General features: G+C 47.4%; 1 protein-coding gene across 1 annotated transcript in view; it reads right to left on the reverse strand.

The window, feature by feature from the left end:
• Positions 1-25183, reverse strand: part of COL15A1 (collagen type XV alpha 1 chain) — a 116900-nt gene extending 91717 nt beyond the window's left edge. Inside the window, exons 1-2 of the mRNA XM_010587804.3 lie at positions 24737-25183; positions 24571-24656 (exon numbers count right to left, since the gene is read on the reverse strand). Coding sequence (XP_010586106.2) covers positions 24571-24656; positions 24737-24747 — 97 coding nt within the window. The 5' untranslated portion in view covers positions 24748-25183. The remainder of the gene's footprint in view (positions 1-24570; positions 24657-24736) is intronic.
• Between the last annotated feature and the right edge of the window lie 1840 nt (positions 25184-27023).

A 27023-nucleotide genomic window follows, 5' to 3' on the forward strand; every position in this document is an offset into this window, starting at 1 on the left:
GTCCCCCACTGGCCTGGGAGGCCCTCAAGGGGGTAGGCATAACGCTGTTTCATCTTCAAATCTCCCACCCTCACCCCATCCCCGGTGCCAGCACAGGCCCTTGCCTGGGGTAAGCAAGAATTGAGCATTTAGTGAATGAAAGAACTGATAATAAAGACATGAGTAAATGAATGAGCCCAGTGGTTTCTGGACAAGAGTGAGTGTATGCCTGTCTTTGAACACTGTGATTATGACAATCATAAAGAATTCTAACGAGTGCCAGCAGTTGTTATAGTAATCCCGCCAGCACTATGCAACCCCAATATGCCTTCAAAGCCTAGCTCTCCTCTGATACCCGCTGCTGAGGTATAATATATATTATATATATTAATAAAAAAAATTTTTTTTTTTTATATTAATAGCCACACAGAGGCTGGATGGGAACTTTGCTGAGGTCTGCGATCTTCCATCTTTCTGGCTGACCCCGAAGCAAGAGGGCTTTGAATGGCCAGCCTTCTGCAAGGTGGCAGCCCTCAGCGCTCATGCCTCACCAAGTGGGTTGGGAGCACCTCTGCGAGAAACACACTGGCCTCTAGACTTCAGACTGAATTCCAGCCACCTCCACCTTCCCCCTCCCTGAAACAAGGGTCTGGGCAGGGACCGTGAAGACTGTATGCTTCCCTTCTCTGTTACATGCTGTTGAGGTTTCAGAGGTTTGGCTGGAGGCCCCAGGGAGGCTGCTCATAGCTCACTTGGGTGTTAGAGTATGAACTGGGGCCACTGGGCAAAAAGGGATGGGACAGCCCCCTAGATCCCAGGAGCAGAACATCTCTAACGATAAGATTCCTGCTCCTCACTGCATCCCACCACCATCCCCACGGAGGTAGGGCACTGGAGGGGCATTGGATGGTAGGAGGAGCTTGGAAGTGTATTGTAATTCTGGAGTTTTCTCTCTCTGAGTGAGGCACATCCTGGGGGATTTCTTGAATTCCTTGGCATGGTTGATACCACATGGTCAAAAAATCTCTTAAGAGTTGCCATCTAGATGCCTCAATTCAGTCATAAATTATATTATCCCAGCCCTGAGGGAATGTTGCTCTCTTGGTCCCAGTTGAGGGTTCTAACCTCACCCACAACCAACATCTAGTAGCTGACCTTGCCTGGACTTGGCCCTGGGCTGGGGTCTGGGGGTCAAGAGGAAGGTGGCCTAGGGATTCGTCTCCAAGTAGTTCTCAGCCTGGTAGGCACTTATACACAGAGCCCTGATACATGATCAAGGAGCAAGCAAAGGTCTTAAGGGGCTTAAAGCTCCCTTTTTTTAAGGGTGTCTGGGAGGGTAACCTGAAAGAGGGGGCAATTGAGATGGGCCTGGCAGGCTTTGCACAGGTAAACATGGCAGAGAGAGAAATGTATAAGCAAACTCAGAGAGTTAGGAAACGTAGGGGGCAAGTGAGAGATTCCAGTGGATGGCAGAAATGGGACCGTTACAGAACCTCCAGCGTTAGAGTAGGAAGAAGAGAATTATGGACCCAGATTTAGAAATGTGAAGCCAACAATGGGCCAAACTCCAAGTTAAGCACTTACATGCATTAGCTCATTTAAGATCATCACGATCTGATGAGTGGGGACTATTGCTATCCCATTTTACAGATGAGGGGACTGAGGCTGAAGGAGATCGAGGTCACAGAACTGGTGACTGGGGTGGTTGATTACAAGCTGGTTGCCTGAGGTCCTTCCCAGCTCTTTCTATTCTTAATCATTTTTTCACTTGCAAGACTAGAGCCTAACTGTGGAGAGTCTTGAATGCCAAGGCCTGGAGACGAAAATCTCCCTGACAGGAAATGAGGTACCTCGGCAAGTCTCACAGGAAGGCTCCTACTGACCATTTTAGGAGGAATCACCCTCGCTGCACCTCGAGCTGCTGCCCTGGCAGTGGGCCCCCTTTCCTTGTCTTTGCCAGGAAGAGGGTGGAATTGGGTGATTTGGAATGCGGAGCGAAGGCGGTAGTTTGGCACCAGCAGTAGACATACTTTCCTGCAGTCTCTCAACACTTGGCATGTTATGCCCTGGGCAAAATCAAGCTGCCCTGGGAACGGCCCGGGGCGACCCAATAGACGAGCTTGTGTGGATTCAGGCAAGGCAGCCCTGTAACCCTGGCAGAATGAGCTCACGGCTTCAGCAGGCACTGTGAAATCTCACGCACACTGACCACAGTTGGGGCAGAGGCTGGAGAATTGGAGACCCACAGAGCTGGAAAGGGCTCAGAGAGTCCCCAACATGGGGAAACCGAGGACCAGGCTGGTGATATATGTCTCTCCCAAGCGTCCAAGATGTGTCATGTTCCCAGTCCAGCATGCTTCCACAGCTCTATTCTACCCAGGCCACTCTTAGCCACTACCTAAGTCAGGCTAGATGGGGGAATGTGTCTCACACAGTGCTTGGTACACAGTAGGTGCCCAATGGATGAATGAATGCATTTCACATATATGACTCGGATGCTATTGAGTAGGGGAAACAAACACCATAAGCAATTTGTCCTACGGCTGTGATCAGGAGGACACAAGAGACCCAGAGCAAACATGAACTCTTGTCCTCCTTCCTTCCACACCCCCAAGGACACTGCATCTTTCTGCAGATTGTCCTCCCCGACCGTGCAAAGAGACATGCTCTCTGCAGGATGCTGGGGCCCATTTGGCTCTGAAATGGGATTTCAGTTTAAGGGAACAGCCCAGAACAGATGGTGACCCTGAACTCATATTTTGAAACAGGCGACTCTTGTTTAATTTAGATGAAAGTACAGCTTGACAGTCTCCAAATGTTTGCTGGAGGAAGAGCCTGTGGACCTCCGGAATAGTGTGAGCGCAAATCAGACTTCCGAGACGAGAGCCCAGGAGACTCCTCCTAACTAGAGACCAGAACCTGAGTGGGGGTGACTGGAGTCTCGACCCACAAGGATCCTGAGGAGGGTGCGCCTCACCCAGCATGGTGCAAGGGGAAGGACAGGGAATACAGCACCAGGGGGACCTGTGTGTAAGTCCTTGCTCTACCACTTACTAACCAGGTGACCTTGAACAAATTCTGTAACTGCTCTGAGCCTTAGCTTTCTTATCTAAACATGTTGTTGTTGTGTGCCCTTGAGTTGATTTCAACTCATGGTGACCCTATATGACAGAGTAGAACTGCCTCACAAGGTTTCCTAGGCTGTAATCTTTGCAAGAGCAAATCACCACGTCATTTCTCTTACAGAGCTGCTGGTGAGTTTGAACTGCTGACCTTTCAGCTGGCAGCCCAGCACTTAACAATTGCACCACCAGGGCTCCTTTTTATGTCAACATGTTGTTGTTCTTGTTATTGTTAAGTGTAATTGAGTGCATTCTGACTGCAGCAACCCTATGTACAACAGAACGAGATACTGCCCAGTCCTGTGCCATCCTCACAATCATTGTTATCTTTGAGCCCATTGTTGCAGCCACTGTGTCAAACCATCTCTTTGAGGCTCTTCCTCCTTTTCATCGGCCCTCTACTTTATAAGCACGATGTCCTTCTCCAGGGACTGGTCTCTCCTGATAAGATGTCCAAAGTACATGAAATGAAGTCTTGCCTTTCTTGCTTCTAAGGAGCATTCTGACTGTACTTCCTCCAAGACAGATTTGCTTGTTCTTCTGTCAGTCCAGGGTATATTCAATATTTTTCACCCATACCACAATTCAAAGACGTCAGTCTCAACATAGAGATGACGATACCTAGCTCTCAGGGTGGTGGTACGGTATCAGTGTCAGGTGCCCATATTTTTCATTCATTCATTCATGCATTCAGAAAGGATTCCCAAGCTTACATCACCAAGTATCTGGCACCGTTAGTGCTGAAGAGTTAGCAGTGACCAAGACAAACGTGACCCCTAATTCATGGTGTGTGTGGTCTAGTGCTGAGCTCCTCAACCCTGACTGCACAATGGGAGCTTTAGCATACTGATGCCTGGTCCCCAGCCCAATCACAATCTGAGGATGAGACCCAGGCATCAGTATTTTTAAAAGCTCCCCAGTGGTGCTGTTGGGCAGCACGTTGAGGTGCACTGGTCTAGGTGCTACCCCCCGCTCTCTACTCTGAGCAGTCTTGAGGCATTATCTGCTGATGTCTTCTACCCTCTCTTATCCAGATGATGAAACCAACACTCTTTGCTATCTGCCCGAGTCAGATTTGAGGAAACCCTGGTGGCGTAGTAGTTAAGAGCTACGGCTGCTAACCAAAAGGTCAGCAGTTCCAATCCACCAGGTGCTCCTCGGAAACTGTATGGGGAAGTTCTACTCTGTTCTAAAGGGTCGCTATAAGTAGGAATTGACTCCACAGCAATGGGTTTGGTTTTTTGGAGGCGGATTTGAAGTCCGTCTGATGAATCGTAAGCCCAGTTCTACCATACATGGCCAGGCCCATAAGAGACCCAGAGCAAATGTGAACTCCTCTTTTTCTTCTTCCTTCCGTACCCCTGAGGGTGATATAGACTAATGATGCATCCCAAGTCAAGAAAAACCAAAATCCATTGCCACTGAGTCAATTCTGACTCATAGTGACCCTATAGGACAGAGTAGAACTTCCCCACAGGGTTTCCAAGGAAAGGCTGGTGGATTCGAACTGCCGACCTTTTGGTCAGCAGCCATAGCTCACAGTAGCTCTTAACCGCTGTGCCACCAGGGCTGCAGGTCAAGAAGGACTCAGGAATTTCAAAAGGTGCAACGTCATCCACTTGGACATCAGAAGACCTGGGTTCTAGGCTCAGTTCTTCTACATTTGAACAGTGACTCTCAGTAAGTCCCTGGTTCTCTCTGAACCTCTGCCTTCCCATCTGTAATTTGGAAGAGCTGAATAGATGAGGCATCCCTGGGTGGCACAAATCGCTAATGCACTTGGCTGCTAACTCAGAGGTTGGGGGTTCTACCTAGAGGAGCCTCAGAAGAAAGGCCTGGAGATCTACTTCCAAAAAGTCAGCCATCGAAAACCCCATGGAGCACAGTTCTACTCTGACACGCGTGGTGTCGACATGAGACGGAATCAACTCACAGGCAGCTAACAGCAGAATAAATGACCCCAGAAGTCCAGCATCTTCCAAGTCTTCAAGATTACCAGTGGGTTTGATGGAAACGAGGCATTTGGGGAACTTGGGAGCCCTGTCAAAACTGAGGCTCTGGGGCCCCAGATGTCTGAGGTACACAAATGGTGAACTGTGTCTTCTCCCACAAGGAACCACTATGCAGCATGGACCACACTGGGTAGGAAGCTGCCTCCAAAGGGCAATTCTTAGAAACCTTGACTTTGAGCTGGACTGGCCAGTCTCCTGCATGAATATGCATGAGCAGGATTTTTCACATTCCACCGGACCTCCCCATGCTAAAGGAGCCCTGCACACTGATTCCTGGAAAGGTAAATGCAGGCTGGGAAATGAAAGCTTCTGTAGCCATCAACACACACACGTCCATTCATGCAACAAGCATTTATTGAGCACTTGTTGCATGCAGCCACTGTTCTAGGTGCTGAGGATCCAGCAGCAACTTAAATAGACAAGTTCCTTCCCTCGTGGAGTCCACAGAGCATTTGAGAGCAGTGATCTCCACTTTGGCAATATTAAAAAAACACTAATAACCCCTTCCATACGAATAACTCTGAGCCTTGGCCACAAGTTGGAGGCCTCAGGTCTATACATAACATCATCTCCATTTAATCATCCTGTCATCAGAGAGCTAGGACCCTATACCTGAGGGCCTGGGTCTAGCCGTAGAGTCCACTGAAGCTTGGACATCTAGTAAAATCTCCTGCTTTATCTTTTTTTCCCAACAATTTCTACATGTATAATTCAGTGACATTGGTTACATTCTTCATGTTGTACAGCCATTCTTGCTATCCTCTTCCAAATTATTCCACCACCATGACCATAAACTCAATGCCCCCTAAGCACACATCCCTCCTTCCCCCCCGCCGCCCTCCACCCCCGGTCACTGCTAATAATCTTTGGTTTGTATACATTTGCTTATTTCATATCAGTGAGACCGTACACTATTTGTCCTCGTACAACTAACATTCTGCACAGCACGTTTGCAAGGTTCGTCCACGTTGTGGCGGGCATTAGGGCTTCATTTCCTTTAGGGTGAGTATACTGCACCGTGTGTGTGCGCCATGTTTTGTTTATCCATTCTTCTGTCGGTGGACATTTCAGTTGTTTCCACATGTCGGCTATTGTCCCCTGTTTTATTTTTTAAATGCACGTCAGTTTTGCACTCTGCTACATAACATGTGTGTGTATTTCTTTTAATAATATAAAAATGCTCTGACTTATTCCCCAGTTGTTAATGAACTCCACGCTTCCCCACCCCAGCTTAACAATCTCTATGAAAAGTGGATGCCCCAGGAAATGAACGAGGTGGCTGTGCGTGCCGTTGTCACGCGGCCAAGTTCCGTGAGCACACCCCAGTTTGGGGAGCAGATGTTTAAGGGATGGCTCGGACAGGAGTGGGTGATGGATCCAGCTGGTCCCACTTGTACAACCATTTCCAAAGGGACTGCTTCCCTAAGTAGGACAATCTATTCCTCCTAAGGCCTTTTTTCTGTTCCCTGGCGAGAGAATTCTGCACTGTGTTTATGGATGCATGTTCTGAACAGAGACCCAGAGAGAGACAAACATAAAAAAAGAGATAATGTCAGAGCTGGATAAGCCTTAGAGCTGGCCTAACCCCTCCACTGTTCAGATGGGAAGGAGCTTTCTAAAGCCAGGTCTGACTGGTGTCTAACTATACCGGGCCATTCTTAGAACCCTCTTCTCACTCGTCCTTCGTCGCCTCTCAGTGACAGCAGCGCCTGGTGGATTCGAACTGCAGACCTTTTGGTTAGCAGCCATAGCTCTTAACCACTACGCCATCAGGATTTCCAAAAGTGGGCAGGCAACAAATATTTGTTGAATAAAAGGGAGTGAGCAAATGAACGAATAAAAAAACTACCAGAATATGACAGGTAGACCAGTCATTTCCACTGAGGCCAGAAACTTTGGAATTAATTCTATGCCATCCACCCACACTTGCAAAGTCATTTGTCTGCTATATTTCACTCTTTCCACATCGGATTGTTCATCTCCCTCCACTGGAAGGTTACAGTCTAAGCTCCAAAGATGAATAGCCTTGTCCCAGCCTTCCCTGTGCTGGGGGAGATGGACTTGCCAGTGGCTCCTACCCCGATGGAATGAACCAGGTACAAGCAATGCTGAGAGAGGCCACAGGAGGGTTTAGGGACGACATCAGGCAACACCGAGGTTGAATCTTGTTAGCATGGCCATTACCCTTTACTAGGTGCCAGGCACTGTGCTAAGCTTTGGGGGACATTATTTCATTACTCGTCACAAAAACTCTGAGATGGGTACTATTGTTATCCCCACTTTACAGGTGAGGAAACCAAGGCTTCAAGAAGAAGGCTCCAAGGTCACCAGCTAGTATGTGCAAATCAAGTCAGCTGTGACTCCACAGCCCCGGCACTTAGCCATCATGCTGCAAAGCACTGCCTTTCACTCTTCAGTACACATGCACATTATGTGGGGGCCTGGTTCAAGTGCACACTCTGATTTCATTAGGTCTGGGTGTGGGCATGAGAGTCTGCGCTTCCACAAAGCTCCCAAGTGATGCTGATGCTGTTGGCCCAGGGACCACACTTTCAGTAGCAAGTCTACAAAGGAGAAAATCATTTGCCATCGATTCATCTCTGACTCATGGCAACCCTATATGTATCAGAGTAGAACTGTGCTCCATGGGATTTTCAAAGGCTGATTTTTCAAAAGTAGACGATCACCAGGCCTGTCTTCCAAAGCACCTATGGGTAGACTTGAACCTCCAACCTTTTGGTTAGCAGCCAAGTGTGAACTGTTTGGGACTCAGGAACTCCATAAAGGAGAAATACAGAAAGGATTTCAGTAGGGAAGGGCAACTATTCAGGCTGAGGGGAAGCACGAGCAAAGGCTTAGAGAAGGGAACATGCCTGGTAAATTCAGAGACCAGCAAGCAACTCAGGGTGGCTGAAGCCAGGGCAGGGAGGGTTGTAACGGGAGAAGGGGCCTTGAGCTCCAGCCCAAGGAGTATGGAGTATACTGTGCTGCAGTGGAAAGCACCAAAGGGTTCTAAGTGCAGACATGGCATGACGGGACCTGTGTTTTAGAAGAGCTTTTTTCACTCTGAGTGCAGTGCTATAGCAGGGACAGAGGGGAGGGCCTCCGGCAAGGGAGCTAGGTGACAATCCACCGGAGAGACGTGGCGCTGGCCTGAACTCAGTGGGCCAAGGAGATGGGAGGGAGACAGTGGATGCAACAGGCATTGCAGGGGCAGAATTAATTTTTACTATTTTATCGTTCTTGTTGTTGAGAATATACAAAGCAGAACATGGACCAATTCAGCAACTTCTACACGTACAATCCAGTGGCATTGATTACATTCTTCAAGGTGTGCAACAATTCTCACCCTCCTTTTCCTAATTGTTCCTCCCCCATTAGCATAAATTCATTGCCCCCTAAATTTTCTATCTAATGTTTCAAGTTGCTGTTCTCAGTTTGATCCCAAAACAAAACCAAACCCGTTGCTGTAGGCTCAGTTTCAACCCATAACACACACTGTAGGACGGAGCAGAACTGCCCCATGCAGTTTCCAAGGAGTGGCTGGTGCATTTGAACTGCTCACCTTTTGGTTAGCGGCTGAACTCTTGAGCACTGCGTCACCGGGGCTTCTGATCCCATATACATAGATCTTAAAAGAGCACAATGCTCAAGGCAGACATTCTTTGCTAGTTAAGCTAAACTACCATTCGGTTTTAAGAAGACTTAGGGGATATTTTTGGTTTAAGGTTTAAAGATTAACTCAGGGCAATAGTTTCAGGGGTTCATCCAAGTTCTGTGGCTCCAGAAAGTCTGGATTTCATGAGAATTTGAAACTCTGTTCTTCTTTTTCCCCCTTGGATCAGGATTCATTAATGGAATCTTTTTGTTTTTTTGTGTGTGTGCTTTAAGTGAAAGTTCACAAATCAAGTCAGTCTCTCACATAAAAACTTATGTACACTTTGCTACATACTCCCAATTACTCTCCCCCTAATGAGACAGCCCACTCTCTCCCTCCACTCTCTCTTTTCGTGTCCATTTCGCCAGCTTCTATCCCCCTCTACGCTCTCATCTCCCCTCCAGGCAGGAGATGCCAGCATAGTCTCAAGTGTCTACCTGTTCCAAGAAGCTCACTCCTCACCAGCATCCCTCTCCAACCCATTGTCCAGTCCAATCCTTTTAATAGAATCTTTGACCAAAATGTTTGGTAATGGTAGCCAGGCGCCATCCAGTTCTTCTGGTCTCATGGCAAAGGAGTTGTTCATGGAGGCAATTAGCCACGTGTTCCATATCTTCCTCCTATTCGTGACTCTCCTTCTTCTTCTGTTGCTCCAGGCAAACAGAGACAAACTATCGTACTTGGATGGCCGTTTGCAAGCTTTTTGGATGGCTGCTCACAAACATTTAAGGCCCCAAGCACTACATAAGGAGAATTTATTTAAAACAAAGCTGCTGTACTCTTTCCTGGTGTTAAAAATGTCTAAGCCACTCCATGCAGTACAGAGATTAGAAAAGCTGATGGGAGGTATAAACTGAGATGCATAAAATGCCAACAAAGTCTTAAACAGAACTACTCCTAGAAATGGGGCCCCTGCAACTACTTCCAACCCAGTCCCACCGTCTTCGTTGTAAACCATCCTTTCCCTCACTTGGCAGATGAAGCATATGAGCCCAGAGAGTGGAAATGATTTGGCCATGCTCCCACAGCCAGACCTAGAACCAAGGAGCCTAATCACCAGGCCAGTGCTGCGGATTCTAGAGAACTTTCCCCAGCCAAGAAAATGAAGACATTCAGTCGTAATGTGATATCAGCCCACACTTGCAAACATTAAGCAAACAAAACCATTCCGCTTCTTAAACTGGAAGCTTATACCCTAAAAAGGGGAGGGTAAGGTGGGGGGAACCCTGAAATGGAGACATCTACTGTAGACAGTTAAACCTGAAATAAAATTAGAAAATGTGTCACATGGAAAGACTGTGCAGTGAGAAAAGGTTTTTTTCAACGGGTTTCTTTTCTGTGGGAGAGTGAGTAATGTGGCATTTTAACTAGACAGAGGGAGACGGTAGCTGTGGTCTCTGTTTTGTACCAAATACACAGTCATTGCGCATGGTTTTGTATCCTGTCTCCTGGAACGGGGATGTCAGTGGAGGATTTGCTCAACGTTCAGATGAACAGGGCTGAACGTTGCTGAGTTGAATCACTTCCCCAACTGCCACAACGTTTGGTTAAACTGAACTCAGATCTTCTAGAATGCTTCAGCTAACTATGCTTTTAGGATTCATCTGCTCCAACCCCTTCAGTTCCCAGATGGGGAAACTGAGGCCCAGAGAGGGACAGGAACTTGCCCAAGGCAGAAGAGCAAGTTAATGCAAAGCTGGGACTCTGGTTAAGTCTCCACCGTGTCCCTCCTTCTTGCCATATTTGTCTCTAGCACATCAAGGCCCCCCTGTTGCTGGTGCGGTCTGAATATAGCCAGATTCCACTGGGTTATTCATTCAACAAGTATTGCCTGGGTACCTGCCAAGGGCCGGGCACAGTACTAGATGCTGGGGGTACCAACGGGAACAGTCCAAGTCCTGGCCCTCAGTGGAATGTGTGGAGCACACATTCCTGCCACTCTGGAATCTCTGCGTGTTTTGTGGTCAGGATGTGGGGAGGCACAGTCTGGGAGATAAGGCCAGAATAGCACATTGGTAGGATATCAGAGGGCCTTGAATGCCACACTGGGAAGTAGGGTGTTGTATTAGTTTTCTATTGCTGCTGCAACAAATTACCACAAACTTAGTGGTTTAAAGCAACACAATCTATTATCTTATAGTTAGAAAGGTTATAAGTCCAACACAGGTCTTACTGGGATAAAATCAAGGTCAACAGGCTGTGCTCCTTTCTGAAGACTCTAGGGAAAATATGCATCCTTCCCTTTTCCAGTTTCTAGAGGCTGCCTGCAGTCCTTGGCTTAGGGCCCCTTTCCTCCATCTTCAAAGCCAGCAAAGGCTGGTCAAGTTCTTCTCATATCGCATCTCTCAACCTTCCCTTCTGCCTCCCTCTTCCACTTTTAAGGACCCTTGTGATTACATTGGGTTCACCTAGATAACCCGGAATAATCTCTCTATATTAAGGCCATCTGATTATCAACGTATTTCCATCTGCAACCTAATTCCCCATCGCCATGTACCATAACATACCCATAGGTCCCAGGGATTAAGTTGTGGACATCTTTGGGGGTCAATTACTCTGTCTAACTCGAGTGTTTATTGTGGGTTTCAAGCAGGGGATGATGTCATCAGAGAGTGCTGCTCTAGCTTTAATCTTGTTAAAATGCAGATTCTGGTTCATTGGGTCTGGGGCGAGGCCAGAGATTCTGTATTTCTACCAAGCTCCCATGTGATGCTGATGCGGCTGGTCCACAGACCACACTCTGAGGAGCAAGAAGCTAGAAGAGTCCTGTGACTGCAGTGTGGGGATAGGCTGTAGAGTGGAGAGAATGGAGGCCAGGAAACAGATCTGTATACTGTTGCCAAACTGTAATGGAGCCTCTTCATTTATTTCATAGGGCTGTTGTGAGAATTAAATATACTAAACACACACACATAATAGAAATAAATACGAATGTGGATGTGAATATAGATATAACCAGTTGCCACTGAGTTGACTCGAACTCATGGCAACCCCACGTGTGTCAGAGTAGAACTGTGTTCCATAGGGTTTTCAATGGCTGATTTTTCAGAAGTAGATTCCAGGCATCTCTAGGTGGACCCAACCCTCCCAAACTTTCAGTTAGCAGCCCAAGTGCCTTAACTCTTTGTACCACCCAGAGACTGCCAGATATAGATACAGATATCCTGGATAATTAAAACAGTGTCTGGTACATAGAGAGCACTATATAATTTTTAGCACATATACCATATCTTGGTACTTTCTCCGGTCTGTGTCAAGCTTTCTAAGCACCAGAGCACGGGCCCGAGAGTCAGAATACCCAGTTCTAGGCCCAGCTCTGCTGCCAACTTGCAGTGTGACTTCGAGCTAGGCTCTTTCCCTCCCTTGGCTCCATATTAAAGATAGGGCTAGCCAGCCACAAAGACTGTGTGGCTAAAAAGGGAGAAACAGCAGCTTACCCAATTTCAGATGGAGTTCTGTGTGACTTTCTTGAAATTTAGGTTCAGTTTGTTATCAGCTTTTAGACTCTCTGCACCTCTGCTCCACTACGTGGAATAGGTTATAACTTTCCAGCACCAGAAAGCATACCTTAATTTTTCTCTCAGGAAATGTGTTCTATCCCCTATGTATCTGTCACATCCAGTCCCTGCTCTCACCCCTACTCCCATCCATCCACCAGCCATTGACAGTGGGTGGCTGCAGGGTGGTCTTCCAGGAGGGCTGAAGGGACACATAGACTTTGCTGTGGTTACAGGTTCATAATGCTGGGTTTTCATTCAGATCTCCACAGCCTTCGGCTTTCAATGATTCATTCATTAACGTATTCAAACGCTCATTGTATCCTTCTGGTGCCATGTCAGATGCTAGGGAAACATGGACAAATAAAGCTGGGTTCTTGCCCCCAAGGAACACACAGCCCCAATGCTTATCTCATAACTTCTTACAGTAAGAATTATTGTACTATTTTATACATAAAAAAGATAAGGCCTCAGGCCATCCAACGGGAAGTAGCAGAGCTGAGATTTGAATCCAGGATCCTCGGTTCCAGAGCTCACGGCCATGAGCTATACCCTGGGATGTTCTCTGGGTTTCAGTGCCAGCTCTGACACTCGCCTGTTTTGTGACCGTGGATAGGTACTTTCCCTCTTTGGGACTCAGGATCACCACCTTGAAAAGAAGCCATTGGACTGGATTGGTTGTTTTCAACCCTGGCTGCAGAAGGTGCTTTTAAAACCCACCAGTGGCTAGACATCGCCCCAAATTGACAAAGAATCCCAGAAGAGCAGAAGGACTGGGCATCAGGTTGCCTTCCAATCCCCCAGGTGATTCTAAGGCGTAGCCAGGGTTGAGAACCACCCAAGTGCATTATGCCCAAGGTCCTTGTGACCTGAGACTCACATTCTAATTTCCTGAAGAATCCTGCACCCCTTACCACAAGGCATATGCATATGGATGAATTAATGGAGGGAGAGGGAGAGGGAAGAATCCCAGGCTCTATTAGATGAAGGCCACACCTGAAGCAGTAAAGTTGGTACTGTTCCCTTAACCAAAAAACCAAACCCTTTGCCATTGAGTCAATTCCAAGTCATAGGGACCCTACAGGACAGAGTAGAACTGCTCTACAGGGTTTCCAAGGAGCGGCTCGTGGATTCAAACTGCTAACCTTTTGATTAGCAGACATAGCTCTTAGCCACTACACCACCAGGGTTTCCACTGTTCTCTTAGCTGTTGTCATGTTCTCCTTCCTGATTACAGAAATAGCAGAAGTGGATACAGGCAGGGTGAGCTAAGCATTCTTATACGTTGTTGTTGGGAGCATAAATTGCTATTACCTTTCTAAAGGATGCAATCAAAGCCTTAGAAATGAGCATGCACTTGACCCAGAATTTCAGTCTTAGGAATCTGTGCCTAAGAAATAAGAGCAGGTATCGTCAAACACAAGAATATGGTCATCACAGTAGTGTTTATAAGAGTGAACAATCAGAAACAGCCTAGAGGCCTAAAAGGGGACGAGTTAAATAACTGTGGGACGCCCTCACAATGAAATACTATTTCAATGACAAAGGGTGTTAGAGAAGAATATTCAGTGTTCCAGAAGAAGTGTCTAGGTGATTGTTCAGGGAACAAAGCAGTCAACAAAATACAAAGTACAGAATGATCTATTCATATTATAACGTATTTGCCCTGGTTGCTCAGTGGTTAAGTGCTCAGATTGTAACCCAAAGGTTAGAGGTTTGAACGAACCAGCTGCTCCACGGGAAAAAAATGTGGCAGTCTGCTTCTGTAAAGATTCCAGCCTTGGGAACCCTACGAGGCAGTTCTACTCTGTCCTCTAGGGTTGCTATGAGTCGAAATCAACTTGACATCAATGCATGTTTGCATATTTAGACATGGAAAAATAAACTTGAAAGATAGCCAGACAAATGTTATTGGGGTTTATCTTTGGATCCTGAGATAATATGTGATCTTTTTTTTTTTTTAATAATTTTTATTGAGCTTTAAGTGAACTTTTACAAATCAAGTCAGTCTGTCACATACAAATTTATATACACCTTACTCCATACTCCCACTTACTCTCCCCCTAATGAGTCAGCCCTTCCAGTCTCTCCTTTCATGACAATTTTGCCAGTTTCTAACCCTCTCTACCCTCCTATCTCCCCTCCAGACAGGAGATGCCAACACAGTCTCAAGTGTCCACCTGTTACAAGTAGCTCACTCTTCATCATCATCTCTCTCCTACCCATTGTCCAGTCCAATCCATGTCTGATGAGTTGTCTTCGGGAATGGTTCCTGTCCTGGGCCAACAGAAGGTTTGGGGACCATGACCGCCGGGATTCCTCTAGTCTCAGTCAGACCATTAAGTCTGGTCTTTTTATGAGAATTTGGGGTCTGCATCCCACTGATCTCCTGCTCCCTCAGGGGTTCTCTGTTGTGCTCCCTGTCAGGGAAGTCATCGGTTGTGGCCGGGCACCATCTAGTTCTTGTGGTCTCAGGATGATGTAAGTCTCTGGTTCATGTGGCCTTTTCTGTCTCTTGGGCTCATAGTTATCGTGTGACCTTGGTGTTCTTCATTCTCCTTTGATCCAGGTGGGTTGAGACCAATTGATGCATCTTAGATGGCCGCTTGTTAGCATTTAAGACCCCAGACGCCACATTTCAAAGTGGGATGCAGAATGTTTTCATAACAGAATTATTTTGCCAATTGACTTAGAAGTCCCCTTAAGCCATAGTCCCCAAATCCCCGCCCTTGCTCCGCTGACCTTTGAAGCATTAATACGTGATCTTTTTAAACTCCTTTTTTTTCCTAAACTTTTACAATGACTGTGTATTATTGTTGCCTTTGAATTGTGGTGTTGGCTAAGAATATTGAATATCCCATGGACTGCCAGAAGAACGAACAAGTGTGTTCTGAAAGAAGTACAGCCAGTATGCTCCTTAGAAGCAAGGATGGCGAGACTTCGTCTCACTTACTTTGATCTTGTTACCAGGAAGGACCTGTCCTGGGAGAAAGACATCATGCTTGGTAAAGCAAAGGGTCAGCAAAAAAGAAGACCCTTAATGAGGTAGATTGACACAGTGGCCGTAATTATGGGCTCAAACATAGCAACGACTGTGAGGAGGGCACAGGATGGGGAAGTGTTTCATTCTGTTGTACGTAGGGTCGTTATGAGTTGGAACATACTCAATGGCACTTAACAACAACATGTATTGCTTTTATTATCAAACTTTCAATGTCATTGAAAAAATACATTTCCTCTTTCAAAGCTGGCTGCATGCCTCCACTTCCCCCATCTCCAGGTGGATGCGGGTGCCCCCGCTTGGTATGCACAGAGGCTCACTTGCACCTGTATTAGGATGCCCAGGACAAGCCCCCTAGCCTTTGAGCCAGCTGCTTCACACCTGTCTCTACTACTGGACTGTGAGTTCCTCCAGGGTGAGCTGCAAGTCCAGTGCAGCTCTTCAGCTTCCCCACCACCCACTCCAAAGGGTCTCAGAGAGAGTAGAAAGCCGGTAAATATGGGACATAAAACAAACAAACATGTTGCTGTCAAGTCAATTCTGACTCCTAGTGACCCTAATGGACAGAGCAGAACTGCCCCACAGGGCTTCCAAGGAGCATCTGGTGGATTCAAACTGCTGACCTTTTGGTTAGCAGCCTAACTTCTAACCACTACACCACTATCTATTTATAGATAAATAGATATCTATAAAAGCAATCACAACACAGAACAGAGCAGTTTTGAGGGCTTCAACAAAACTTCAGTTTGGGTCACAACAGACCTCCTGGTGGGAGGGGGGGTTTTCAGCTGAGCCCCATTTGAGTCCCTCAGTGATGGGAAGAGTGAGTACTGCAGAGACCTTGGGCAGGGCTTCCCCCTGCCAGCCAGATGTAGCCAAGCTCCCCAAACCCAGGAAAAGGCTCCCAACACCTGAAATCAGGGCTGTGGTCACTTTAGAGTGATACCAGGGGCCTCAGCACAATTTAATGTCCCCACCAGTTCTTTAAGTCACCCATAGCATGCAACAAGATTGGATAGATGGGATGGGATGGGATGAGTGAGTTGATTTAGTTCTCATGTGGATGAAGGGTAGGCTGCATACATTAGGTGACATGGGCCCCATGTTGTCTTCATCAGATCTTGCTCAGGAAGAGGTCTGGACCTTCTCCCCGGCACTGCCCCAACCCTAGATTTTTTCTCTCTCAAGTTAAGGAGGAGCAGAGGAAGATGATGAGTCAACAAACATGACTCTTCCCAACACCTCCAGCCCATCTCTGCTCCTCTGGTCTCTGTGTCCAGAGCAGTAGCTCAGACCCCTCCATCTGCTGACCTGACTTTGAAGCCTAATTTGCTGATTTGGAGTCTTACTGTAAGACTGCCTCTCTTTTCATAAACCCTACCTACTCACCACCACCAGACACTCCTGGCACCCAATCATCTCATGGGTACCAGGAAATTACATGATAAATCAACCCATACTGAAGAATTTGTGGCTAACTACAGAGGCAAGGGTGACATTCCCTACCAGATTTAAAAACGTATTACAAAGCTACAATCACCAAAATCATATGGCATTATTTTTAAAAACACATACACAACAGAATGGAGATCCTAGAAATAAATTTAAATCATTAAATTAAAAAAACTTTATATGATAACCAGGGCAACACAATGATGGGAAAATAGCTCACATTTTAATCAGTACTTTGGGGAATACTGATAGCACTTTGGAAAAGAACTGACTTCATATTATACCCTAATCTATAGTTCATTTTAAATAGATCGAGCTGTAGACATTAAAAGAAAACTGGAAAATAAGCTCATATATTTAGATTGAAGAGAAAAGATCAATGTACAACTCTGGACAAAAAATGGCAGCTATCAGGAATAAGATGGGTGAGGATAAGCTAAAAAATCATTTATAGAATTAGATGCAACGAAACAAGAGCAGAGTAATATTAATGTAAATTCCCACCTAAGTAGCTACTAAAGGAAAGAAAATTAAAGCCCCAAAGGCACCCTGCTTACTCTGCCCTGGTCATCCCCAAGGTTGGCGAGGCTGTGGAAGAAACAGGATGACCTACATACCACCGAGGACTTTGTAGGTTGGCCATTCTCTAGAGACCACAGACTGGACCTATCCATTCGCACCTTCTTTGAGTCATTGAAAAAGTTTGCTGAGTGCCCACTTTGCCCCAGGTTCTGGAATTCAAAGTTGGACAAGGTCCAGTCCCTGTCTCGTGGACATTTCTGTGAAGCAGGTGGCAAATGAGTAATCAATGATTGTAGTATAGGCTGAGGAGCCCTGTGGCTGATTGATGGATGATGCACAGTGTTGGCCCCGAGGAGAGACACCTAATGTACAGTGAAACCTGCAAGAGCCGGAATTCAACAGGACTGCCTTGTTTTCCTGGGTCTCAAAAGTTTTCTGCCTTTGACAGGTCCGGTCTTACCACTTTTCTACCACTCGTTTTAGTCGAAATATTTTAATTTTCCTTCTCTGACAGGTTCCAGCCTTACAGGTTCCAGCTTTTGAAGGTTTTACTGTGCCTGGCCCAGCAGAGAGGGCTTCCCAGAATGGAATCTTAAAGGATGAGTGGGGGTTTGCCAGGGTGTGAAGAGAAAGGCATTCTCAAAAAGGCACTGACCTGTGAAAGACACAGATGTGTGACACTGCATGTCTCATTTAGCAAACTGCCAGTGGTTCAGTGTGAGCCCAGGTCAAGGGGGTTCAGTGTAAGTGAAGGCCGGGAGGCTGGCGAAGGTCAGACCACAGAGTGCCTTCCACAGCAAGGAGCATGACTCCATCCCAGGCACAATGGAAGGGCAATTAAACTAGGCAATGGCATGATTGAATTTGTTTCTAGGAAAGATACATCTAAATGTATAACCAAACCAAACCAAAAAAAAAAAAAAGCCAAACCCGTTGTCATCGACGCAATTCCAACTCATAGCAACCCTATAGGACAGAGTAGAGCTGCCTCAGAGGGTTTCCAAGGAGAAGCTGGTGGATTTGAACGGCTGACCTTTTGGTTGGCAGATAAGAGTTATCCAACTCATTCTGTTCTTTGACTGGGAGAATCCATTGGGTGAATATAGCCAAAGGAAGTAACTCAAAAGGAAAACAGAGGATATTTGTCTAAAGATGTTCCCGACAGTGTTGTTTATAATCATAACAAAATGGTAAAAGTCCAAGAGTGGCCAGCTCTGGACAACTGCCCTGGGGGAGATGGAAACAAATGAGGCATGACCATACCCTCCTCAAGGTGCTCCCATGGGAAACAGAGACATAAACAGTGACAGTACAGGGGGGACAGTGGCTGGTGCCTGGAGAGACAGATAAAGAGCTGTGGAAGTTTAGCAGCAAGAGAGCACAGCTGGAGAGATCTGGGAGAGGTGGCATTTAAGCTCAGAGAAGGTGGAAGGATGAGAAAGGGAACTTTATACAGGGGACTAGTGCACACCTTATAAACAGAAACCAAACCCGTTGCTGTCAAGTCCTATAGGACAGAGTAGAACTGCCTCAGAGGGTTTCCAAGGAGCACCTGGTGGATTCAAACTGCCAACCTTTCAGTTAGCAGACATAGCTCTAAACCACTATGCCACCAGAGTTTCCAGTGCACACTTTATGCAAAGCCAAAACCTGCTGCCATCAACTCGATTCTGACTCATGGCAACCCCTTGTGTTACAGAGTAGAACTGCTCCATAGGGTTTTCTTGGACATAATCTTTATGGAAGCATATTGCCAGGTCTTTCTTCTGTGATGCCTCTGTGGGTTCAAACCACAAACCTTTAGGCTAATAGATGAGTACAAATCATTTCACCATCCAGGGACCTACGTGCAAGGCTGTAAAATTCTAAATCTACTTGGAGAGCTGTGAGTGGTTCAGTGTGGCAGGAGGCTTCAGCCTTCACTACGCTGTGAAACCCACAAGTGTGACATGATGCTGCCCCAAGGCATTCCCAACTGTCGATAAAACCAAAACATTAGCCAGGAATTCAAACACCACCATCATTTTTGTTCATCACAGCCCCTAATGGTATGTGAGCAACAGTAGCTCATTACAGGCAGGGGCGCAGGTAAGGCAGGATGCCAGTGATGCAAAATCTCAGACATGACTCTACTTGCTCCTCCCTCGCTCAGGAGAGCACATCAGACTGCCAGCGAGCAAGAATGACATTATTAGAGGGAAAGCCTGAACTTGGTTCATTTTTTTTTTTTAGGTGAAAGTTTACAAATCAAGTCAGTCTCTCATACAAAAATTTATATGTACCTTGCTATGTACTCCTAGTTTGATTCATATTTTTAAAAAGTAAATTAGGATAACCGAATGGCCAATAAACGTGAAAAGGCGATCAACTTAATTAATAATCATGAAATGCAAATGAAGGCAACAGTAAGATTCTAAGCAGGCACCCATCAGAAAGGGTGGAATTAATCCCAGTGACGAAACCAGTGCTTTCAAGCATGTGAAGAAATGGGACTCTCCTATCGGGCTGGAGGCTAGGTACACTGGTCCAGCCACAGTGGAAGACACGCTGGCACTGTCTACTCACTGGGAAGATCTGCATCCCCTATGGCCCAGCCCTCCACTGCTAGAACCTACAGAAATGCGTGCACATGCGCATGGAGAGACACAGGCAAGACGGTTCAGAGCCACACTGTTCTATTAGACAAAAATGGAAACAACCCAAACACTGTCAGGGAAAAAAGGATAAATGACATATGGTATGTTCATACAGTGGAATATTATACAGCAATGAAAACAAACTAATGACAGCCATATGCAACAGCATGGATGAATCTCCAAAATTTAACATTTGGAGAAAGAAGTCATACAAAAGAATACATACTACATGTACGAAGTTCAAAATAAGTAAAATTAAACTTAGTACAGGTAGTCTCTGATTTACGACAGGGTTCTGTTCTGAGTTCCGGTGTAAATCAGTTCTGATATAAGTTGAATACCTCTTTTTTTTTTTTAAGTTTTCGTTATTATTACCTATTATCGTCAGTATCTTTATAAATCCAATCTTTGAACATCTTCGAGGGAGCATCTGAGAAGGATAACATCAGCAAACTACACACTGCAACACTGCATGCAACTAACTATAAGATGTAAAAAAACAGACAGCGGTAAGTGGGTTCTTTGTAACCCAAATATGTTGGAGGTATTCCAATGATACTGAAGCTTCACCAGGGAAAGAAAGGGGCGATGCTGTCATCCAGCTCAGTCCCAACCCACTAGGGGCATGAGGGGCCTTGTGGGGGACACCCCAGTATCAAGGGTCTTTTCAAGCAGAGTGGTATGGGAACGTGGGGTAGGCTGCACATTAAGACATGCTGGATATCAGATCGGAAGAGTTCGAGAAAATTTGCATTACCATTGTCTGTGACCCTGTCTTTCTGCTCCTGAACTATGAGCCCCTCAGAGCAGAGATGTGCCCCAATCCTCTCTGCACCCCCAGCAGCCAACACAAGGGCTGACCTGGAGTGAGTGCTAGGTATGAATTTGTTGAAATAAATTATATAGAATAATTAAACCTCAAACTAGATAGATGCTATTTTGTTTTGTTTTCTAGTATTTTAAACTAGAAGGACTATTGAGATTAGTGAATCTTGCCTCCCCATTTTATGGATCAAAAAACTGAGGCTCAGAATGGAAAAGTGGTTCATCTAAGTTCACAGAGGAAGTCAATGATGGAACCCAGGTCTCTCTCTCAATGCCTGTGGTTTTGCTATTTTTTGGATACCACATAGCTTGCAAAGATCCACTTTTCAACAGATTCATTCCATTATCAGCAAATTACCCTACATCTTGTGCCACCCCTAGCTGAGGATCCTGGCACTTGGCCCACAGCGGCAGCCTGGTGATAGGAAGTGTAGGGTCGGAGGCCTAGAGGAAGAGGTGGGCCTGGCATTTCCAGCTGAAACCCAAGACCAGTTTTCCCAGAACAGTGCACTATGAGGCTGGCACTTTCTGAGCAGCATTGCTACTGTGTGCCAGCTCCGTACCAGGCTGGCCAAGGACTCCACCAGGGAGCCCCACCCGACCTGGAGTGCTGATGTTCTAGCCAAACACAGCCTTTTGTTGTTTTTTAATAGCATTATTGAGATATAGTTTACATTCCACAAAATTCACCCATTTTAAGCATATAGTTAGATGAGTTTCAGTAAATTTACATAGTTACACAACCACCACCACAATCCAATTTTAGAATATTCCCCCAAAAGTTCCTTCCTGCCTAGTGCAGTCAACCCCGGCTTCTACCCTTGGCCCAGGCAACCACTAATCTGTTTTCTCTCTCTGCAGTTTTTCCTTTTCCAGAAATTTTATGTAAGTGGAATCTTACAATATATAGTCTTTTGTGTTTTACATCTTAGCATAATGGTTTAAAAATTCATCCATGTTGTAGCATGTATCAGTATCTCATTCCTCTTTCTTGCTGAGCAATAGTCCATCGTATGGACAGACCACATTTTGTTTATCCATCCACCAGCCGATGGACCTTTTGGCTATTGTGAATGCTGCTGCAACGAACATTCACACACACACACACACACACACACACACACGTGTGGATGTTTGCTTTCCTAGCTCTTGACTAGATACCTAGGAGTGGAATAGCTGGATCACAGGATAAACATATGTTTAACTTTTTAAGAAACTGCCAAGCTTTTGGAAAAGCACATTCTAAGCTCATAACAAACCACTTACAAACAGGCTTTCAGAGGCCAGCCTGCTTGAGCAGACAGCACAGTGCATGAGAGCACAGATTCTGAGTCAGTCACTCTGGGTTCAAATTGTGCTTCTGCCACATAAGGCTGCCTGCTCACGGGCAAATGACTTCACCTCTTTATGCCTCAGTTTCCTCATCTCTAAGAAGGGATAATAAATGGGGCTGTTGTGAAGACTGAGTGAGTTCATTAACAGAGGGCACTTAAAACACTGTTGGCTCATATTAGTGCCAAAAAGTCTTAGCTATTGTTATTATTTTTTATACTCAGCCAAGCAGTGGCCCTGTGGGGGAAACAGCACCAGTGTCAGCGTCTGCTGATGGGGCATGGCTGTCATGGATCTACCCAGTTACGTTTGTGTGGCCTCGAGCAAGTCATATCCCCTCTCTGAGCCTCTTCTGTAAGATGGAGCCCAACTTACTTCTCAGCGCTATTGGGTGGTGGATCCAGTGTCTGGGTGGAGGGCAAGTGCTGTGTTGTGTAGACGGTACAATGCCATGCAGATGCAAAGGGCTTGTGTTATGATTGTGACACTCCGATTATGTGGCTCACTGGGGACTGTGGGGCCCCTGAGCCTCTCTCAAGCCTTCTGTCTGTGAAGCTCCTCTAACTGAGTAATACAACTGTTAAGAGCAAGTACTCCGGAGTCAGACTATCTGGTTCAAATCCTACCCTGGCCACTTACAAGGCGTGTGAATTTGGGTCTCAGTCTCCTCATCTAAAATACAGAGATAACAGTCCCCACACCCCAGTTCCTCGGTTACAGTGAGGACTGGATGAGTGAAATCCGAATGTGTTCAGATCTCTGCCTGGCACATATGAAGCTTTTGATAAGTGTTAGCCACATTAAACTCATGCAAAATCTGGGTTGTAGGAGGGTATTTCGTATTTCTAGGAAGGCTGTCTTCAGATTCCCAGTGGGGCACTGAGTACCTGTCAGATACAAATGGCCCTCCTGTGGGCCCTCCTCAGCTCCTGAGGGTTTCCTGGTCCTCCCGTTTTACTTTATAGGTGAAGAACAGGGCATCCTCTGTGTTAGCAATAACAGTGCTGACCTGACATTGAGGGGTCCAGCCCACAAAAGCAGGGGGACAGGGAAGAAACACCAAAGTTTCATTCCCCAGAATCCTGGTCCTCTTCAGGGAGGGGACACCCAAAGCTGCCCTCTGCCGCTGAGTTGATGATGCCTGATATCACATGCAAGATTGCCATGTTCAACGTGGGCCATGGTGCTAAGAAGCCAAAACTATTTCAGCTGCCCTTTGATCTGCAAGAATTGCCAGGCTGCACGCTCAGGCAGGAAAAGCTGTCATCGTTTTTTGGTCTTTCTTCCGAGAAAAAAATGGTCTGAGCGTTCAGGTTTCCTCAGGCCCACAAAGAGTTAAGCAAGGCTGCCCACTCTATCCTGTTTCCTTCGGGGGACCAGACGCCATGGTTCCTGGTCTCCCCACACCCTTCTTCTGTTGAGTCAGTGTACTAATGTCCTAAATCCAAAAGGGGGTCAGAGGTGATTGTGTGGATTGTGTGCAAAACTGCATGGGGGAGGGCTCCAAGCAGGGACTGGAGCAGAGAGACCTGAGTTCTGCTCTGGCTCTTGGATGGCCACTTCCTACGCCACTGCTCTCTTCTGTAAAAAATGCCTGCATTGCTTTCTAACCCACAGGTGTTGCAAGGATCAAGCTGCCATTTCTATCACTTATTTTGTGCCATGTGCCAGGAGAACGGAAAACACTTTATTTCTAATCTCTCCTTTAATCTTCACAGCACCCCTAGGGGGTAGTGTAATCTGATCATTCCACCTATTTAGATAAGGAAACTGAGGCACAGAGAGGTGGTATCCCTTGAGAAGGTCACCCAACTTACCCACAATTCGAACTCAGGCAGCCTTACATCTTAACCTAGACCCATTTTAACTCAGACCCCACTATTTATCCAACCACCTCTGGGACCTGGTGGGAAAACTGAGGCCCGGGGAGCAGAAGGGACCCGGATACCCAGCCTCCCAGCCCACACCTCTTCCCATCACCCATGGTGTCACTACTCACTACGTATGTCATCCCCTAGGTAACTGCGCTAAGTAAGGCTTCGGAGTAATCCGGTCCCGTTATTTTTTGCCCGGCAAGGGGGCCAGGTGTCCCTACTGGTGGTCATGCTTCCGCACCCGTGTATGGGACATGCAGCAGATCTGCTGTTACCCCGAACCTGCCAGCCAGTGCGTACGATATGAGCGCAGAATCTGCGTGGGCTGGAGCTGTCTCTGCGGAGCAGCCGGCGCTGTCACTGCACTTCTCAACTCCCTTTCTGCCCAAGACTGGCGGGGCCGCGCCAACTCAGACACCCCGACCCTGGGTGCCCGGATAGCGTTCCATCGCTCCGGTAGCCCTGGGACCCCCATTCGTGGCTCAAACGCCGGTACTGGCCCGGGGATGTGGCCAGCAGAACCGCCAGTGCGCACGGAGTGGCAAGCACTCCCTTTTATGTCCAGGAATGAGGCGCGCACCGCAGCCGCGCCCGCAGCTAAAAGGAACTTCCCCGGGAGGACAAGCAGTCGGTGCCACCCCCCTAAGCCGGGTCGCTTACCTGTCGCGGCACGGGTCTGAGTGATAGCGGAGAGAAGCGCGGAGACCAAGAGCAGCAAGAGCAGGCGCCAGCACTGCCCGTTCTTCCTGCAAGAAGTGACCAAGGAAGAGAAGGTGAGGCGGACGGGAGAGTGGAGTGGCCCGGGGTGCGGGGAAGCGGATCCTACCTTGGCGCCATCTCGCAGGTCTGCGGAGTCCCTGAAGGCGCGCAGGGAGCGGAGCCAGGCGGCAGCTGAGGCGCCGAGCTCAGTGAAGGATGAGGGGGCGCTGAGCCTGGCCGCCGCGCTCGCCCTTTCTGCAGGGAACAAAGACGGCACTCCGCGGCGGCGGCGAGAAGGGTGCCGGCTCCGGGCTCGCGCCCTGAGTCACCCGGGCTCTGAAACCTGACTCCGCCGCGCCCTGCGCTCCCGCGCGCTGCTCCCCACGTCGGGCAGCGGCAGCGCACTCGCCCTGGGGATCCCGGCTGTGCCGGCCGCCTCCCCACGCCCCTTTCCCCCTCGATGGGCGCGCGCTCCCTCTCCCCTGCCTCCACCCTAGGCGGCCTTATGTAACCTTCGAGGAAATCCCCGTGCCCGCGCTCGCCTTGGGCTAGAGGCACCGGGCTCCCTCCGCCCTCCCGTCTGTCCCTGCTGGGGACCTAGCTCTCTCCCTCCCACTGTCCCACCGTACCCTCTCAGCCCTGGGAGGCCGGAATCACTGTGATTCCGCTATTTGATGGATGAGGAAAGTGAGGCTCAGAGAGGTGCAGTGCATGTCCCAAGGTCACACAGCTGGACAGCTCTTGGCTGCAGTGCCCCACCTAGCACGACTGACCCACGAACCCACTTGAGTGCCCAGGAGTGGCCCCATTTTGGGGGGCATAAGTGATACATAACTAAATGCAGCCCCCCCCCAAATTTTTTTAACAAATCTAATTCCAGGGCTCTCCTCCCTATACCTGCCCACCTCACCAAAATGTAAGCTCCACTTGGGCACGAGTTTTGTTCTCTGCCTAAAATAAAACCTGGTTTTTTTTTTAGTAAGAGGTGAAAAAAGAGGCCTGGTGGTGCAGTGGTTAAAGCCTTGGGCTGCTAGCTGAAACGTGGGCGGGATCAAACCCACCAGCTGTTCCCGGGAAGAAGGATGTGGCAGTCTGCTTCCCTTAAGATTACAGCTTTGGAAACCCTCTGGGGCAGTTCTACTCTGTCCTATAGGGTCATGAAGAAATATTTGATGAATGAAAGAACACAGTCTTTCTTGGGTAAGACACATGGCCGGGCACCATGAGGGGTGGAGAGAGATGAACCAGTCTCAGCTCCTAAAACCCTACAGAGCAGGGGAGAGGTGTAAGCAGACTATCCCACCTGGATAGAGCCTGGCACCTGGGGAGACTTCAAATGGTGGCTTTCTGTCATTGTCATTAGTACCAGGCATAAGCATGGTAAGATGTTTGAGTGAGAGGAGACACTGCCACAGTCAGAGAAGACTTGAACAGTTCCGAATCCAGGCCCACTCCAGGGGCTCTTTTCCTGAGGCACCAAGTAGATGCAGAGGCCTGTCGCTCCCTGATCAGTTCCTGGTTGTTGTTAAGTATCTCTAGATGTCAAGTAACCACAAGGCCAGTGAAAAGGTAATTTGAGTTAGCCCTGCAGGAGAGAATGGGATTGGATGGGGATGGTAGCTAAAGCAGGCTGAATAATAACCCCTCAATCCCTGGAACCTGTGAATGTTACTTTATACAGAGAAAAAAAAGGACTTTGCAGATGTGATTAAATTAAAGATCTTAAAATGAGACTATCCTGGATTATCAGGGTGGGTGGGCCCTTATAAGTGGGAGGCAGATGGAGATTTGACACACACAGGAGAACAAGGCAATGTGACCACAGAGGTAGAGATTGGAGTGATGCAGCCATACGCCAAGGACTGTTGGCAGCCACCAGAACCTGGAAGAGGCAAGGAATGGATTCTCCCCTAGAGCCCCTGGAGGAAGTGTGGCCCTGCTGCTACCTTGATTTCAGCCCAATGAAATGGATTTTGGACTTCTGGTCTTCTGAACTACAAGAGAATAAATGTGTGTTGTTTTAAGCCACCAAGTCATGGTAATTTGTTATAGCACCCATGGGAAACTAATACAGTAGCTAACGTTTATTGAGTGCTTGGTTGGTCCCAGGCCCTGTGCCAAATGCTTCACTCATCTTCTCACTTACTCTCACAACAGCCCTGTGAGGCTGGAACACTAATGACCCCTATGTTACTGGTGAAGAATCTGAGGTTAAAAATGTGCCCAGGCTAGTACATGACAAGTGCCAACACCCATGCTCCTCACCACTGAGCAATACTGCCTGTCTGTCAACAAAAGGCTTAGACTTGCTCCCTACTCCCAAGACCAAAATTGCACTGGAGACACTGAACCCTCGGTCATGAAAGACAGTGTGCAGTTCAGGCAGTGGGGGCTCTGAACATCAGGAGCCTGGG

This window comes from Loxodonta africana, chromosome 9 (assembly GCF_030014295.1).
Source record: "Loxodonta africana isolate mLoxAfr1 chromosome 9, mLoxAfr1.hap2, whole genome shotgun sequence".
Lineage (NCBI taxonomy): Eukaryota > Metazoa > Chordata > Mammalia > Proboscidea > Elephantidae > Loxodonta > Loxodonta africana.